The sequence below is a fragment of the Falco naumanni genome, chromosome 7 (genome assembly GCF_017639655.2).
Source record: "Falco naumanni isolate bFalNau1 chromosome 7, bFalNau1.pat, whole genome shotgun sequence".
Lineage (NCBI taxonomy): Eukaryota > Metazoa > Chordata > Aves > Falconiformes > Falconidae > Falco > Falco naumanni.
This window is the reverse complement of record NC_054060.1, coordinates 66,875,542-66,892,743: the sequence shown is the minus strand read 5'-3', so window position 1 is coordinate 66,892,743 and position 17,202 is coordinate 66,875,542. Positions and strand designations below refer to the sequence as shown.

The 17,202-nt window shown below is 38.4% G+C and overlaps 1 protein-coding gene across 1 annotated transcript in view; it reads right to left on the bottom strand.

Annotated features, from left to right (window-relative positions):
- The window catches only part of TSHR (thyroid stimulating hormone receptor), a 34,016-nt gene extending 17,891 nt beyond the window's left edge, over positions 1 to 16,125 (bottom strand). The window contains 5 exon segments of the mRNA XM_040601860.1: positions 3,764 to 3,832; positions 4,849 to 4,926; positions 8,383 to 8,457; positions 9,586 to 9,660; positions 15,276 to 16,125. Coding sequence (XP_040457794.1) covers positions 3,764 to 3,832; positions 4,849 to 4,926; positions 8,383 to 8,457; positions 9,586 to 9,660; positions 15,276 to 15,418 — 440 coding nt within the window. The 5' untranslated portion in view covers positions 15,419 to 16,125.
- Between the last annotated feature and the right edge of the window lie 1,077 nt (positions 16,126 to 17,202).

Sequence of the window (17,202 nt, the reverse complement as noted above, 5' to 3'; positions counted from 1 at the left end):
GCAGAGCTTAACAAGCAAGGAGAAAAATAATGTTGGCCACACATTTAAGTATCACCGCTATAGTGTTAAACGGGCGCTGGACATGTACTGTTAATATATCTATGCATCCTGTTGGATTAGGAAATGAAGGTTATAGAAAGGGATAACAGCCAAAAGAGATGCAGTGGTAAATGAGCAGTATTAAGGATTCATCATATGGCTTTTCTACACCACTGTTTATCTTGACTGAGCTAAGCCAAGCATTATAAGTGATCCCTGAGAGCCTATACCAAAGTAAATATATTCTTGTGGAGTTTATTTTTGAAATTAGATTTCGAGATTGCACACTTGCCATTTCAGTGATTTAGACAGCTCTGTAAAAGCTCAGCACAAATATATTTTGCCATTCACTGGATATATGTTTTTTGAAAAAAATCTTCTTCCCTCACCAGTTTCCTTACAGAAATAAACATTGGTGCAGGAGCACCATTTTGCAGAAGTCTGCAGGAGTGATGCAGTTCATGGACCTTAGTCATGTGTTATAACGAGGGATTCAAGTTTTAGATGAATGCTGCTCAGTAAAAGCATCATTTGGCCCTTCATTCCTGGTTCTTTACTTCCCTGCCTTTACAAAACACGTCCAGCGATACCGTGGTTTGCTATTAAACCCAGATCCTTGTTGGATGAGAAGATTTATTAGGTAGTGCCATTATTCAGTATGATAATGGAAACCATTTGTGCATGGTTCCACACCTGTATCTGCATTGACTGTTTTCACCTCCTTGAATTACGCCGGGTTTTTTAACACTGCAGAGTGGTAGAAAGGCACACTGCATGGTGGAACGTGGCCTCCGAGATTCCCAAAGCATCTTCTGATTTATGGATGGAAGATGGAGTCTTTGGATGATTTGTCAAAAATTAATTACTATTTTTGATTGTTTTCCTTTTTTTACTTGTTTTCCTCCTTGAGGGCACCATTCAAAGTCCATTAAAATGTCTTTCCTTCACTCTTTTGCTCTTAGTTTCTTTTTGCTCCTAGTTTCATCAAGTCCAAAGGACCTTGGATCAGACCTGGAGGAAAACAGGTCCCTCCTTCACTGTACAGTGGTAGATAAATTGGAGTTCAAATTAGAAATGTCAGAATACAGAAAACGCAGTATTTGCCTTCTGCATTAACGTAATACTGCTGCTAGAAACAACAAATCTCCAAGCTTGCACTTAGCAAAATTACACCTTATCTTGGCATATGGTAACCGACCTACTTCAGAAAATTAGTTTAGAAATTTCAGCGTCGTTTTATCAAACAGATAAAGGCTTTACCACAGATGTTCAGCTTCCTAGTTTGCCTTTTAAATCTGAAGTAGTCCTTTGCTCCAAGTAAATGTCATATGATTTAATTAGGAGAAAACTGTTTGTTGTAATAAACCATTTTTACTGCTAGTAGATAAAGCCCCGCAAGTAAGCTTGGGTTGAGGTCTTTTGGGTTAGTTTTTTTATTTTATTTGCTTAACTAGTGCCTCATAGTCAGTCTCTGGGAAGACTCGCTTAGAATCAGAGGATACCTCAGGTTGGAAGGGACCCACAAGGATCATCGAGTCGAGCCCCCTGGTCCTCGCAGGGCTGCCTAAAGCTAAACCGTGTGACTGAGAGTGTTGTCTGGACGCTCCTTGAACTCTGCCAGGTTGGTGCCATGGCAGCTTCCCTGGGGAGCCTGTTCCAGTCAACGACCACCCGTTGTTTGGTGAAGAACCTTTTCCTAATGTCCAATCTGATCTTCCCTTGATGTGGCTTCGTGCCATTTCCACGTGCCCTATCGCTGGTCACCAGAGAGAGGAGACCAGCCCCTCCCCCGCTGCTGCCCCCCTTGAGGAGGTTGCAGAGTGCCCTGAGGTCACCCATCAGCCTTCTCTTCTCCCAGCTGAACAAACCAATGACCTCAGCTGCTCCTCATGCATCCTTCCTTTGAGACCTTTCACCAGCTTGGTCACCCTCCTCTTGGACTCTGACAGTTTGATGTCCTCCCTGCGCAGGGGTGCCCAAAGCTACACACCGCACTCGAGGTGGGACAGTCGCCCCCCGACCGGCTCGCTGTGCCACACCTGATGCACCCCAGGGCACTCCGGCCCTTTCGGCTGCCAGGGCACACTGTTGACTCCTATTCAACTTGCCATCAACCCAACCTCCCATCCCTCTCCACAGGGCTGCTCTCCAGCCTCCCGCCCCCCAGTCTGTATGTCTAACCACAATTACCCCATCCAAGGTGGAGAACCCAGCATTGCTCTTGGTAAACTTCATATGGCTGGTGATTGCCCAGCTCTCGAGTCTATCCAGATCTGCCTGTAAGGCCCTCTACCCTTGAGGCCTTAAGGAATACTGAAATACCCTTAAAGAACAGTAATTACAAACTTTTTTTCTGAAAGTAAGCAAGCAGTGTCTCCAGAACCTATTATGTGTTTCTGCTTCTCTATTTCCACCCAGTCCAATGAAGCTAATGTTTAAGACTCCAAATCTTCTAAAACTACATTTTCACTTAATTCTTTAATAATAAGGAAAATTCCAAAGAGCACAGAAGCGATAGCACTTGCACACTATCAGAGAAGCAAAAAGAAAATTTCCTACAGAATCATCTCCGACCTGTGCACCATCAAAATGTAAGAAATGAAAGAGCCAACACAGTTCATATATTGGCTAAGGCTCAGAACGGTTTTAAGTATTGCATATACAGCTTAGAGGGATTCAGTCAAGGCACTGGATTCATTTTGCCATATTTTACATCTCGTGATTTCTGTAAGCTCTAGTACAAACACTATGTCATCATGAAAAACTGCCTTTCTCGTATGAAAGTTCAAAGCCACTGAACTAATGTGAGTTAAGACCTATCCCAGATCTTTAGTTTAACTCTAACCTTTCAAAATTTAGGAATTCTAGCTAGCTGTTAGGGAGGGGAAAAAAAAAAAAGAAAAAAAAAAAAAAGAGGTAGTTTGGAAAGATTAAGACCACATGAAGGATGATTTTATAAACTCCAAGACCAATTTAAAATAAAGCAAATAATCATGTCCATCCTAATGCCTCTCCGGTTAATTTAAGAGCTCACAATGAAGAAATCTCTTTTCTCATGAGCCTGCCAGCCAGACTTTTCAGTCAAGCCTTGGCAGGGCCAAAGTAAGCTCTGCCAAAGTGAGTGGAGCCTCTGAAATTGAGATTTGGTCTGTGTTAATGATTGAGGCAGACGATTTGGGGTATGGTGTAAAAAGGTTATTCACTCACTAAGTATTAGTTTTCCAGAAACTGCAATAAGAAGGCGAAGGGAAAGGTGAAATGGTTGCTCCATGCTTTTGAGCTGCCCATCTCTCATTTCTAGTGCAAGTGACTGGTTCCTCTGAATTGCTTCCAACACCTTACAACGCTCGGCTTTGCAGAAAAGGGCTGCTACCATTATCAGTGCTACACTTCCTAAAATAAACTGTCTTGTAAGTAAACCAGTATAATTATCTTCCAAATTGTCTTAGAGATATTAACTGATCAAAAGAAATTTTATTGTAGCTTTAAACCAAAACAAAATTCACACTGGAATAACTGGCATGGTTTTATTTCTGAACTACAACTATACGTACCAAATGAAAGCACACTGCAAAAGACATTGAATGCTGTTATTTTTATTGCTAGCTGAAATCAGGGTCCTCTCTAATTAAAATAATTAGAATAAGATACGTATTTGAGAGCCTCCAACAAGTATAGAGTATTTATTACATAACTTTTTTCTGAAAGAAGATCTGCTACTTACAGAGCATCCAGATTTGTCCCATTAAAAGCATGGCCTTGGATGCTGGTAAAACCATTATTGTAGAGTTTGCTGCAAGCAAAAAAAAAAAAAAACACCACACCAACCAAAATTAATGTATTTTGGGTTGCTTTAATACCTGAATACCTAACATCATCTGTATCATTTTTCTTGGCAACAGCACATTTATAGTTGGGTTAATTTTAATCTCTTGAAGAAGCAGCAATTCTAGTCCAAGGTCAAATGAATACCCAGCAGCATTCTTGGGTGTAGCTGAATCAAGAATACCATGTGGCAGGTATGCCATCTTTTACTTCTTTTTACAGCACAGATAGAACTGGACTAGAACACTTTGCTATAACATTCCACTCTCAATCTAAACCCAAGGAAACCAAGTTCTTCTAGGACTGATTAAGGAAGGCTAAAGGTACTAGTACCTAGCAGGATAGGTAGGATTTTTCCATCAGGCCTTCCTGAATTCTTAGAATTCATTCTTTTGCTCCCATACAGCACAAGATTTTTAAAAGAATTTTAGAATTCATTCTGTTGCATTCTAGTGTTTTTCCTCCTAGTTCAGGTCATAACTCATTACAGCCATTCTCACTCCCCTCAACCCTTTCTTGTGGCTCACATAGGGTGTGACTTGCATAAGTGAATTTTCTTTAACAATTTTCTTTCAGATATGACACTTTTGACATTTGCCACCCATTAATTTTCACAGTATGTACCACTTAGGTTGCAAAAAAGTTAGACACAGTTCTAACCATGCTGTAGCTGTACAGAAGGAGAACTCTGCAAACCTTTCCCTTTCATTTTCTCCAATATAACCATTCATTGGAATTAGGATCGTACAAAAGCAAAACCACTTTGGTCAAGCCAGTTTAAAGAAAAGCAGCAGACCTGATTCAAATCACTGTCAGAAGTTAAGGATTTATGCAAACTAGATTATGGATACTATCTGTCTATGGTGTTTCTCTTAAAAACCAGTAGAGAGTAGAACAGGGATGATTTTTTTTTTTTTTTTAAGATTTTACCATATGCTCGAGAGAGGTAATCACTTTTAAGTGACTTAAACTGGAAGAACTTACAGAGTTAGAGATTCATTACAAAGCCCATGGAAAGCATTTGCAGGCACCGAAGTCATGAAAGGATTATCTGCAATTTCACTGGAAAAGGAGACAAAACATCACAATCAAACATCTGCCCAAAACAGTGCTTCTCCTGAACAGTTTTATTATTAATTGTTCTCTGCCTTGATAATAGATAAAAGTGTCGAATAACTTGCTTAGTTAGATCTAAGGCCAGAAGATACATGTGGAGTAATTAAGAATCAAGGACGCTCCAGCACGCAGGGAGCGAGGTGCTGGGGCAGGGGGGTCTGCGAGCGCTGGTGTGCTGTGCGAGCCTTGGTGACTGTAGCAGGTAACAGCACAGACAGGTCCTGTCTCATAAGCCAGAGAATTAGCAAAGTCAATAGTGCTGCGGTGCCAGCCGAGCCAGCCAAGTGCCTTCAGAGCTGGACCCTGCTCTCTCGCTAAGCTGAGACATAGGTAACGCATCGCCCAGAGCAGAGGCGTTTCACTTTATAGAACTGCATCTAGCATGAGGGGAACAACTTGCTGTGCGATCTAACCTAGCCATCAGTCTCAACTCCCGTCCCAATGAGCGTTTCACCACCTGTCATTTCTTAAGTACTTTTTTTTACTCCCACTCTTCAGTCTTAATAAATTTTATGCATCTTCAGACCAAAACTCTGTTGTGACGAAAGGGACAAAGAACAAGTGAAGAGATTTTACTATGACTAACCTGGAGAAAGGAGGGAGAAAAAAGGTGGTGGAAACAAGGGGCTGTTTGTTTTGTCCTTTTTCCTGCTCTTTCCTGAATCATGTTAGAGCCTGGAAACCAAAATACTCTGCAAATTTTTCTTTTCCTCAGCTTACGGATTAGATGTGGTCTAGCAAGGCCAGACCGTAACGTCCATGGGCTGAGAAGTCCTAACAATCCCCCACGTGACAGGAACAATTTCATTCCTTTTCTCTGCTATATATGTGCATATGTATATGCTAATGCTGAACACTACTACAACCATTTTCATTCCAAGTAGTTTTTACCAATACGTGGTTTCCACCACAAGTTATTTTGGTTTGACATTTTTCAGGTTGGTTCACTTTTTTGTAAACAAACATTTACGTGTAAATTGCTTGACTTCAAGGGCCAATACCAATACAGTTAATGCTTTTCCCCCAGCTATACATTATTCAACATTTAGAAACCTATTCTTCAAGAGCAGATTTTTTTCTTGATGAAAGAAACAAAAAGGCGATCTTTTATTGAATAGCAGTGTTTAGAAATACCTCCCTTGAACATGCAGGTCTATAAAAAGTCTGTGGCATATAAATCCCATGTTTGTTTTTGTTAGTAATATTGATCAAAAATTTTCAAGGTAGAAATAAAATAATGTTTTGGTATCTGCCACTTAGAAAGTCACTGAAATGGTTGGAAGCAAGGACACAGATGGTCATATAAATGGCTTCTATTCCATCTAGCCTATTTAGTTCTTGGTTCTTTCTACTTAGTAAATGTAGTGTTTAGTTTACAATTTAATAGAGCTTAGCCTAAGCTAAAGCCCTTTTGGTCTTTGAGGAACTCCTTAATAGCTTTTAAGATGTAGATGTCCCTCAGAACTCTAGGTAGACTAAATTTCAGTCTCAGAAGCCTACAGCCAAGGCAAACACAGCAGCTCCAGGTATGGAACACAAGCTAGCACAAGGCTTAGCTCTAGTATCAAAAGATCCTTGGGAGGGAAGATCTTGTTGTTCACTACAGGTCTAGAGTCTTTAGCAAAATAATCAGCATTTCTACAACGCTCTGAAGTTCATCTTGCCAATGGGAGACCACGCATACAGTAGGGACTGACCATTCTTGGCTAAGAACGTCCCTTAGCAGCAGAGAAACAACGCCTGACAATTAATCACATCCTTGTAAGCACCTTCTAGCATAAAACTTCTCCTTTTTAATAGCCTTTCACCCAGCCCACCCAGCAGCCAAGCCTCCTCCAGCTGAACACTGCTCCAGTATAAGCTTGTTAACTTCTCTCTAAGACTAAGTAGTGACCAAAATATTTTTACTTTGTGCCGGTTTCCAAAGTCTTCATCTGAGCTGTTCTTCCTCCTTCATTTCATTAAAAGCCAGAATTTGCACTTAAATTGCAGGTTAGGGCACAAGGATGGGTGTCATCTTTGTTTTCTGAATAACAATAAACACCTGCTTTTTTTACTGCAGAACCCTTTGATTCTGAAACATCTTTAAGGATAATACTAGGAGACCTCTCTGCCCCCATTTTTGTTCCTGTTTTCTTTCTCCAAGAAATTGTTCTGCAATTTGCCTCAAGCCACGTTAAAATAAAAAATTAAAAAAAAAAAAAAAAAGGAGGGAAAGGTGTGTCTTTAGCTCAGCTAAATGGGTTTTAAGGTGTGAGAAAGGAAGAAGATCTTGTGTTATGTAGGATTGCCTCATGTGAACAAACCCAACTAAATTACCAAAGTTTGCTAATAGGAAAATTCTTTCCAGCTGAGGGCTTTAATTAATGAGAGATGGCTCCACCTAGGACATCTATCTTAAAAGTAGCCAACTGTTAATCCTGGTTCTTTGGTCTTTTGGTGGGACTATAGACATGTGTCTGAAATGTGGCTCTGTAAGTGAGGCTGGGCAAGGGTATTTAGACAAATTGTTCATAGAAGCTTATGCTGTCAATCTCAACATGTTATTCAACTATTATGGAAAAAGGAGCGACAGAAGGGAGATGGATAGTTGTCTTTCTTAAGGACATGCTGTGCCAGCCTGAGCCAAAGGCTGTCATGAAGCCATGGTACTCCTGGACTAGCAAAGTTCTGCTTTATTTCTTAGCTTTGGCAATTTGCTTTTAAAGCTCCTTTTCTGTTGTCTTTATTAAAATGTTAATTGTACCATAGTTTGGGTAAAATAAGTCTTCACCAAAAATCTTCCTAAAAATGTGAGCTCATCCAATGCTGAGCTTTTTAAGGGTGTAATGATAAACAATTGCTCTCAAGATTGTCCAGTTCTGCTTTTGAGCCTTCTGTGCTCAGGGCAGGGTCAGAAGAAAGGTGGCGTGTGGCCAGCAGAGGTTATGATTGAGCAATATAGGAGCTCAAGGAAGAGCAGTATCAGAAGTGCAATGTGAGCTCACCATGCCAGCACAAACTGGTTAGAAGAATGCTGATACAGCCTGCTAACACGAAGTCATTGTATGTCAGACCAGGTCCTGTATGTCACGCTAGTCTGACTTCAGACTAATTCAGGTATTTCACAGCCATTACAAAGCCAAACCAAAATAACGCAGAAGGCCTGCGGAAGGTGTGTATTACCTGCCTTGGCTAATTCAAAAGCAATGCATTTGTGTGTCCGTGTCTCTCATCCAGGTCAAATGCCTAGTGCTAGGTGACCTGGCATTTTTCAGGTTTGGTACTAATGATAATTGAAATACGGCTTGACAAAAAGTGCTGTGTCAGCATTTTTTTCTCCAGAACAGAAACCTTCACCACAGGTTTTCTTGGGATCTGAGGATGGCAGTATTCCCACCAGCTGTGAAGACAGATACTTACAGTAAAAAGTTCACATCAGATGAGTAGATTTTGTTGAGGTCTGGAAATGCTTTGAGTCCAGTATTAAAAATACCACTGAAGGAGAGAAGCAACAGAAAGAATTATGTGTACTTGATCACTGAACAGCAACAAACAAGGTACTGAAAGCATTCAGCAGTGCCGGACGGTTATTTCATTCTCTCTATTGTCAATCAGTTCACTTATAATCAGCTGTCCCAAAATCTAAGAATGCAAGAACAATTACAAAAATTTCAAAATAACAGTTTTATGATAAATTATAGAATCTAAAAAATGGGAACAAAATATGATAAGACAGCTAAGTAGATCTGCAGAGGGAAGCAGCCTATGAGGTGAATAGGGAGAAAAAATCCCTATAACTTTGGATTCACTTGAGATATTAAGGCTGCTTCAGACAATAGTTGGGACCCCCAAGTCCTCTTTCATTGATGCTACGAGCTGTTCAAATAGCTCTAAAAAGGGAAACTGTCTTGAAATGTGAATACAGTTAATGCCCATTATTTCTGAACTCCTGTAGAGTGGAAATAACTTAAGAAAATAAAATTATCAATTTTTAAAACTATTTTCCTGAAATTAAATTGTTTTGACTACTTTTTTTTTACTACTTTCAGATCTATAGGAAAAATCTTCCCTCCTCCCCACAGCACACACGGTCCTTTTTAGAGTCTTCCAAACATTACTCAAAATCCCAGAAGTTATTATCTTTCTTATCTCTTTTTCCTGTGCTATAATTTTAGAATTTCATGGTTTGGTTACTCTGTGCTGCTTTTTAGAAACTTCATGGGAATACAGAGAATTCTTCAGGATTTCTTTCTGCCATAGAGGACATATGAAATCTGGTGTCTATAGATGGCCTTTTCACATCTATCTGGCAGATATGCTTTAAAACCCTGTGTAAATACCTAGTTAAATATAAAAGATGGGTATATTTCTGTTGTGTCCCTTCTTCCCATTATTAAGAATGATGAAATTACTGATGAATTTGTGAACATGTTTTCTTTTCTTGCAAAAGTCATCAAAGTTCCACCCCCTACCCTAGTCAGATTTCTGTCATTAAAATCAAGCAACAGTGAAAAATATTGCAATCAGGTCCACAAAGAAATGCAAAGAAAAAAACCCAGCTATAGCATAAAGAGTCATCTGTGAGGCTTAAATGCAAACTTGTTACAGGTGCTAAATACTTACAGGTATTTCAAAAGTGGAAGGTTCTTAAAGGCATCTGGATCTATGTAATCCAAGTTTCTAAGATTTCGAAATTCACTGTAAAAAAAGGAGGAGCATTTACTACATTGATCATTAATTATTTATCATAAAAAGAAATCAGCAATGTTAAAATGAAATTTCAGGAATGCAATGCCTGCGATGAACTTTTGTACTGGCCAGCACTAGCTGAAGACCACTGTGCATTCTGAGCAATCTTACAATGATGAATTTTCATCTGGATAGAAGAAATGAAATAGAAATAGTAATAGTAAAAGAATAGTAAACCTGGAGACTGCCTGATTTAAGAGGGGAAGAAGCACCTGAGATCTGATTATGGATCCTTTGTCTGCATGGTCTTAAAAATTAAAGCAGTAGCCTGTGGTAATGGCTATTACTCTGAAGATGGTAAGAGTTTTGTGTCTGCAAGGTAGAGTAAAATGAAAAGTTAAGGAAAACTTTTGGGTTTGATGTATAATAATCCTATCAATTTATAACCATCTATTTAGCTTATAATTTTATGTCCTATTTTTCTGGTTACTCCCTCCATGTCTCTAACAGTATTTTGTATTATTTTTCCTGTCTTTTTTACGGAACTCATCAGTGGATCCAAAAGATGGCTCAGGTCACTGAAATTAACTGCACGCTGGGACTTGAAATGGACGCAGCATTCACTATATAGCCATGTCCAGCAGGGTAGAGCATGGTGTATCTCTTTGCTTAGTTATACTGATGCAAAAGGTAACGTTGACTTCATTCCTTATGTCTTCTGTCCACAGTTATGGCTTTAAATACTTTTACCCAGCTGACAGCTTGGTCTGCAGATGGCTTTTTAGACTGGACATACTGAAGAACCAGCCTGACACTGATCATGGCTATGGTCATGTTTGGTGCTTTCTGTCGGTGTGTTGATGGGGCTGCTGCCCCTCCAGCCATCTTGATCGTTGCCTGGCATCATGACTCTTCCTCATTTTCCTGAAATGTTTGTCTGTGCCCTTAGTGCAATTTTCCTCAGTCCTTCTCATTCCTCTTCCTTTCAGCAGATTTCTTTTCTATCCAGAACGATAGGCTGCACCAATCACTGTGCCAAAATTCCCCATCTAGTCTCAGTGGACCTACCAAATTTTCATCTTTTTGAAAAAAAACCCCACCCATACCTGTCCCCATCACACGCACATTTTTCCTTTCCTGGCCTTTTTGCTGCCTGCAGAAGGTATTGCCCTTTTTGTATGTTTGCTTCTACTTCTTTACCTTAAACCAGCTCTGGACTTAAAACTCAGCTGGAAAAACTCTCAGCCATTCCTAATAGAGAAACCATAAAGAAAGAACGGTGCCAGTCTTCCTCCTGAGACTAGCCGTGGAGCACTGGGCTGAGGGAAGCACTTCTTGCTACCTGTATAGAGAAATCTGGTGAAGGTGACAGGTATAGATGGCATGGTGGTGCGGGTTGCGTGGGTGATGTTCTGGTCTTAGTGCAAGAAGGGGTGCTACTGGGCAGAGACTCCATGGGCAGAAACTGGTAGTATTTAATTTACCATGCCCTAATAGTGCCAAGTAACTTACAGGTATCAGGAAGCTGGGTTTTAAGGGTACCTCTGCCACTGGAATAATTTTTACGGGATAAAATCAGCCCAACCAAGTTGTCTAAGAAACAAAAGCGGGAAAAGAGACATAAGAGAGCAGATAAATCAGTATGTAGATACAGGTACCAAGACTCTCTATGTACTGTTGTACTAACAAACTAGTTCTGCTCTACCTTTGAAGTCTTCAGTTTTTACTCTGTTTACTCCAACACTGTAGGGAGATAAGGATTTAACTTTTACTTGTGTGTTAAACTGATTCAATTAATACCCATACTACTGCTATTATAGTGCTGTATTCAAATATTCTTTATGTCTGTTAGCTACTTTGAACAGTATTGTTTCTGTATTTTAAAGAAATCTTCTCCATGTCAGTCTCTTGCTTCTCTCAAATTATTTCATTACTTACATAGCTACCACACTCCCAACAGTGGAATTTGCTCCATCAACTTTAACTGACATGTTTTTTTCCATCACTGACTACATTTAAAACGCTGGACTCATGAGCTTCCTGGCCAGATACTCCTCTGTTGTGGACGAAACATATTCCAGGGAAAGACAGTCTTTAGATCATCCTTCAGCCTGGCAATGGATAAAGCATTGGAGTACCATGGAGTGATCAGGTTTTGATTTGTTGTTACTCATAGTATTCTGTGTAATGATTTGGATGAGGCTACTGAAAGTAAGAATTCGACATCTGCAGATGGTACTAAAATTGAAAGCACAAAATGATGTGATGAGATTCAATCAGATTTTGATTTAGGAAGTAACTGGGCCATAAAAGGGCATGTGCTGTTTAAAAAAGGCAAATGAAAAACTAATTAATCTGGGAATAAAAGATGTAAAACTGCCAGATGAGACAGTTGGCACGGCAATCAGAGAAAAGCTTAAATAATGTGAGTGAGGAAATCAATATGATTCAGCTGAACACTGAGGAAAGGTTTATGTCCCTGCTGTTCAATTTCCTTGAATTGGTAATGATTTAATGTATACTGTATTCATGTTTGCATTTCATCCTAAACATTGTATTACAGAGCTTTCTTAAAGAAGAGGATGACAGGTATAAAAAGGTAAAAGGTGACTTGACCAAAGTGAATGCTATGCAGTAGAAAAAAAATCAGGTGAAAAATCCAGTTTTCCCTATTTCTAGTCCAGACAAATGTGCCTCTTGCTGTTGACTGGCTGTGAATATGTGGCCTCTCATTTCATATGCTTGAAAAAGAGAAAGATCTTCAAATTCAGTTCCATTCATAAACTGTGCTGCTGTCCTTATTTTGCACACTCAAACGTCATTAATGGCAGAGTACTGGATGATTCCCCTCCTAAAATCATGGATTTAAAGGATATCTATAGCTCCATCAGTATTGGAGCCTATGAAGCTAAGCCCCTAAGGATAAAAGATATTTGAATAGTTATGATCTCATCAGTTAACAGGATAGTGATACACAAACTGGATTTCACAATTTCTTTTACATTAATCACTCATGAGCAATATACTCAAAGGTGCCTAAATGTTACATGATAGTAATTTTCAAATAATAATCAAAAGACTGCTTTTGTAAAAGTAAAAGGATTACTTCCAAAGGATCCAAAAAACTAAGAAAAGCGAGTTTGTTATCAGTAGATTCATCAGACAGGGTTTGCACTTTTATCAGTAAGCTTTTCTGAATTGGTGAAATGAAAAGATTGAAACCCACTGATTTAGAAAGTTAAGGTTCCTTTCAAAAGTAGCTGTAGGAAAACTTAGTAGTTTTAGCCACCTGGAATGCAGATAAAGCCAAAGAGTATGCTTAAAAATGCCTAGCAGGCTAGTTGCCAGGTATCTGAGTGTCTATGGGAGCTGATCTTAAGTGACTTTTGAAATGGAACTTAGACACGCTCTATAAATACAACTTAATCTTAACACACAGTGCTTAAATTCTGCGTTCAGCAGCAATGTAACGTTCTGAGTCCTTCTGGGAATGAAGTGCTTTAAAGATGTAAAAAAACCTAAGGTGGCTAATAGGCATCTTTGTTGACCATTGATGCAGAGAGGCAAAATGTGCCCTGAACAAACATTTCACTTTGCAGTCCTAACTAAAATTACTTAGAGATGATCATAAAAAAGAAGGATGCTGCTACCTACCCACAAGATAACAGAAATACTTGTGGAATATTTACAAAATTATTCAAAGCCACTTTACAAACTATTCAGCTTCTACATTAGTTTTAAAAGCACAGAAAATGATTAATAATTGGCTTATTTGTGCTTTAAAGGCCGTCAATGTTTTAGATTTTATTTCTGGCACTCAGAATAGAAATTAAAAATGTACTTGGTTTCAAGTCAAACCACCACCTGACTGTCCATAAACAGCTACTCAGTTTTGCTTTTTAAGGAAAACACTCAAAAAACTTGAACACATCAAGAACAGATGTGCAGAGAAATTCACTTGATGATATAAAATCCTGTGTCAAGACTTACAAATAACTATGAACTTATCTTCAGTTACAAAGATATATTTAGTTCCAAATCCAAATGAATTTTAAAATGAAACTAATAATAAGAACTATTTGAATATTAGTCTAATTAATTAATGAGACGTAAGTTCACCAGATAACTTCTAGAAACTTTAATGAACTACTTAGCATCCTATATGAATTTAGTAACATAAAAAAAAGCACAAACATTTACCTATTTCAGTGGTCTCTAAATTTCATTCTCCAGACATGTCTTTCATACCTGCCTTTCAATACTGGCACATCCTTGAGTATGTTGAAACCCAGATTTTAAATTTAACACGAGAAACTCACTCTTAGGGGAGGCACTTCTGCTTTCCAGCATTGGTTGCTCTCTCTCTCTACAGTAACAGTAATGATATTATCATCGCTTGCTTTTTTAAAAAAACTTTCTGTTTCACACCATGTAAAGTAAAAGGAAAAAAAATTATAGAAAATAAAGCAGTGTTGAGAGATCATGTAGTTTAATCTCTTTCTCTGATTGAAGATTAAATAGATTTACGGAATTTCTGATTACACAGCCTTAAAGACCTCCAGTGATAGGGACAATCTCCCTAGGAAAACAATTCTAGTGTTTACTTACATTATCCATATGAAAACATTTCCTAGAGTCTAACATGAATCTTGCATTATCTAAGGTTATTATTACTTTTTCTTTGTCAGACATCAATGTAGAAAATGGGTTGTAGCTTTCACCCCTTGCAACAACCTTAAAAGATATATCTGCTTCTGGCACACTTTGTTTCTGAACACAAAAGCCTTTCTTCTCTGACAGTATTTTCTGGATCCATCATGACCGACAGTGCTCTCCTGTGGAACCTCTGCAAACACAAACCTCCTCTGAAATATGCCAAACTGCAACTCATCTGAGCTTTACAACACTGGCACACTTTCCATTCCTTCATTTGGATCGGTAATGGAAACATGGAAGAGTAGCAGATGCAGAATGCATCCTATCAAGCTGTATTCAACACACGACCTTCACATTTTGACAGGGAACTGCTGAAGGACAGGGACTCCCTGGAGGCAGGTATCCTACCACCTGTGTAACCACCCTAGTGCCTCATTTGGTGAGGACTGGGCAGAACAAAAAGGTATAAAACCACTTCCCAGGCACCTTTGTCCATAACGTTCCCATTCCATTTGATAACCAGATAAACATGCTTCATTTCGCTAGTGCACTTCTGGAATAATTACTTATTATTCCTCATGTCTCCAGCTAGTGCCATTTTGCTCTGTGCCTTGTCCCTTCTGATTTTATTTCTGGTGCTTCTATTAACTGTTTTACACTTACCTTCAGTAATTTGACAGAACTAATTCTTAGTTGCCAGTTTATTTCAACTTGTCATCAAGCTGATAATGGAATCCCACACACTTTTCACTACACCCCTTACATTTCTATGGGAGGATACAGAGGAGCAAGGGAACCGAAAAGATGGGGGGAAAGAAAACACAAGTCAAAAAAAGAGACCGGCTCCACATTACAGAGAAAGGAAATGAGAAAAGGACTATTTAGCCACGAAGGAGACAAGAATGACAATTCAAACATCCCCAAATTTATTTTATCACTGTATTCATTCATTTAATTACAGTACTTACATATGAGTGACTTTACTTAAACTGCTGAAGGAATGGGCCTCCAGACTCCGAAGCGTTTCATCTATGGAGATGTAGCTAAACACCAGCAAACAGAAAAAGAAGCAAATCTCAGACCTTGGCAAGCCATGGCTAGTGCCCATCATGCCTCTTTTATTTTTTTCTCACTCTTTTTCACATCCAGTTGCCACAACTCTGCCAGACACACGGACAGTGTCTGAGGGACGACCTTTTAACAGGATTTTGATTTTGACTGATGCCTTAGATGCATACTGTACTGCAGAATACAGTTAAATAATACCCCCCCCCAAGTGCTATTAAGCAGCAAAAGCAAACTAATAATAATAAATAATTTCACATTTCAGAATCATATTTCTTCCCTTTCCCCCATCTAAGACCACCTTGGAATCCTCTAAGGAGATCTAGCCCTAGATAAATTTCTCTGTATCAAAGAATTAAAAAGGAAGGAAAGAAACAAAGATGGTCCTTGGGCCATCGCTACGACTGCTGCAGTTTCTCTGGGAAGAAACAGATCATCAGGGCGACCGATGTTTTGATATTTTTGAGGGGAAAAATGTGCTTTAACATGAATTTAGAGAGAAACTAGCCATACAGTGAATGTCGTAAAAGATGCAAGGAGTAACGTGGCTCAGAAGCTTAAGAAATATTTATTTGCACAGTTTAGACTGCATAGCATTTGTACTGCCAGTGATCTACCAAATGTGATAAGAAAACAGCTCTAACAGAATCTCTCCACCATCATTCAGAGGATGATAATACTGCAACTACTGTTAAAGGTTTTGAACTGTGAATAAAGTTGCAATACAACTAACTGGTGCTGATTTTCAGACTAACTAACTAATTACTGTTTGAGTTAAATTATCTGATTCTGTCTTTCAAAATATCTCCTAGTCTTAAAATTAATTACTGCTGGAATAGCATTTAAAAGATGTATTATTGTATTTTATTTAGTTTTCTAATCATTTTTTATATCATATTTCTGATCTATAGAGCTTTTAAAATAATTGGAATGCCTTGGATATTCTTTATGTTTATTATTATAATTACAACATTTAAGCACTATCTTTTGATACTCTTGATCAAAGTTACTGACTCAGTTTTTAATATTTTGCATGGTTACAAATACCCTGAGCAACTTAATCATTACTTTAAGTGCAGAAAATTAAATTGACTAGAAGAGTCTTAGACATTGATTTTAGATGTCAATATAAAATAAAATATAACAATGAAGAGACTGTATTATGTGCCTTTCCTCCTTTTTAATCACTAGACCTGCAAAGACCTAGAATCATACCTAACTTAAAAATATCCAACTAATGGTTTACATCAGCTCTAATTGGGTTGTGTTCCTTAAACAAAACAGCAAAGATTTTTAACAATCTTTCCATTTTTTTCCAGTAACAGTATTAAGAGTGATAATAGTAAAGAGCAAATTAAAATATGATCATTTAATCCAGGAGGGCTTTTTAATACCATCAATTATGGATCAGATTTTTATATTTTGTGGAAATTTTAAAGAAGGTAAAGTTTTACTTCTTTCAATGGATATTAAAAAACATTTTAAATGTTTAAAAAAATTGGAAAGAATACTTGTGACCAGCGCATGTTCTAACAACCCAACCAGCAGATGCCTAACACCACTAACTGTTCCAAAGGAATTTATGTCCTCTCCAGACTGGAGCTAAAAGCATATTACCTGAACTCATTTTAACCCTTCTAGCATGAGATTTACTTTTTATTGGTCACTTTGGAGATGTGTTCAACAGTGTTTGAAAAGGTACCAGGAAAGTAAATAGTAGAAATTGTATGACCAAGAGATTCTCTTTCTACAGTAGTATTGCTTTCACAAAGCTTTTGCCTCTTCCAAAAGGAAAGAAGATAAAAAAAGAGGAATAGAATAAAGTATTTC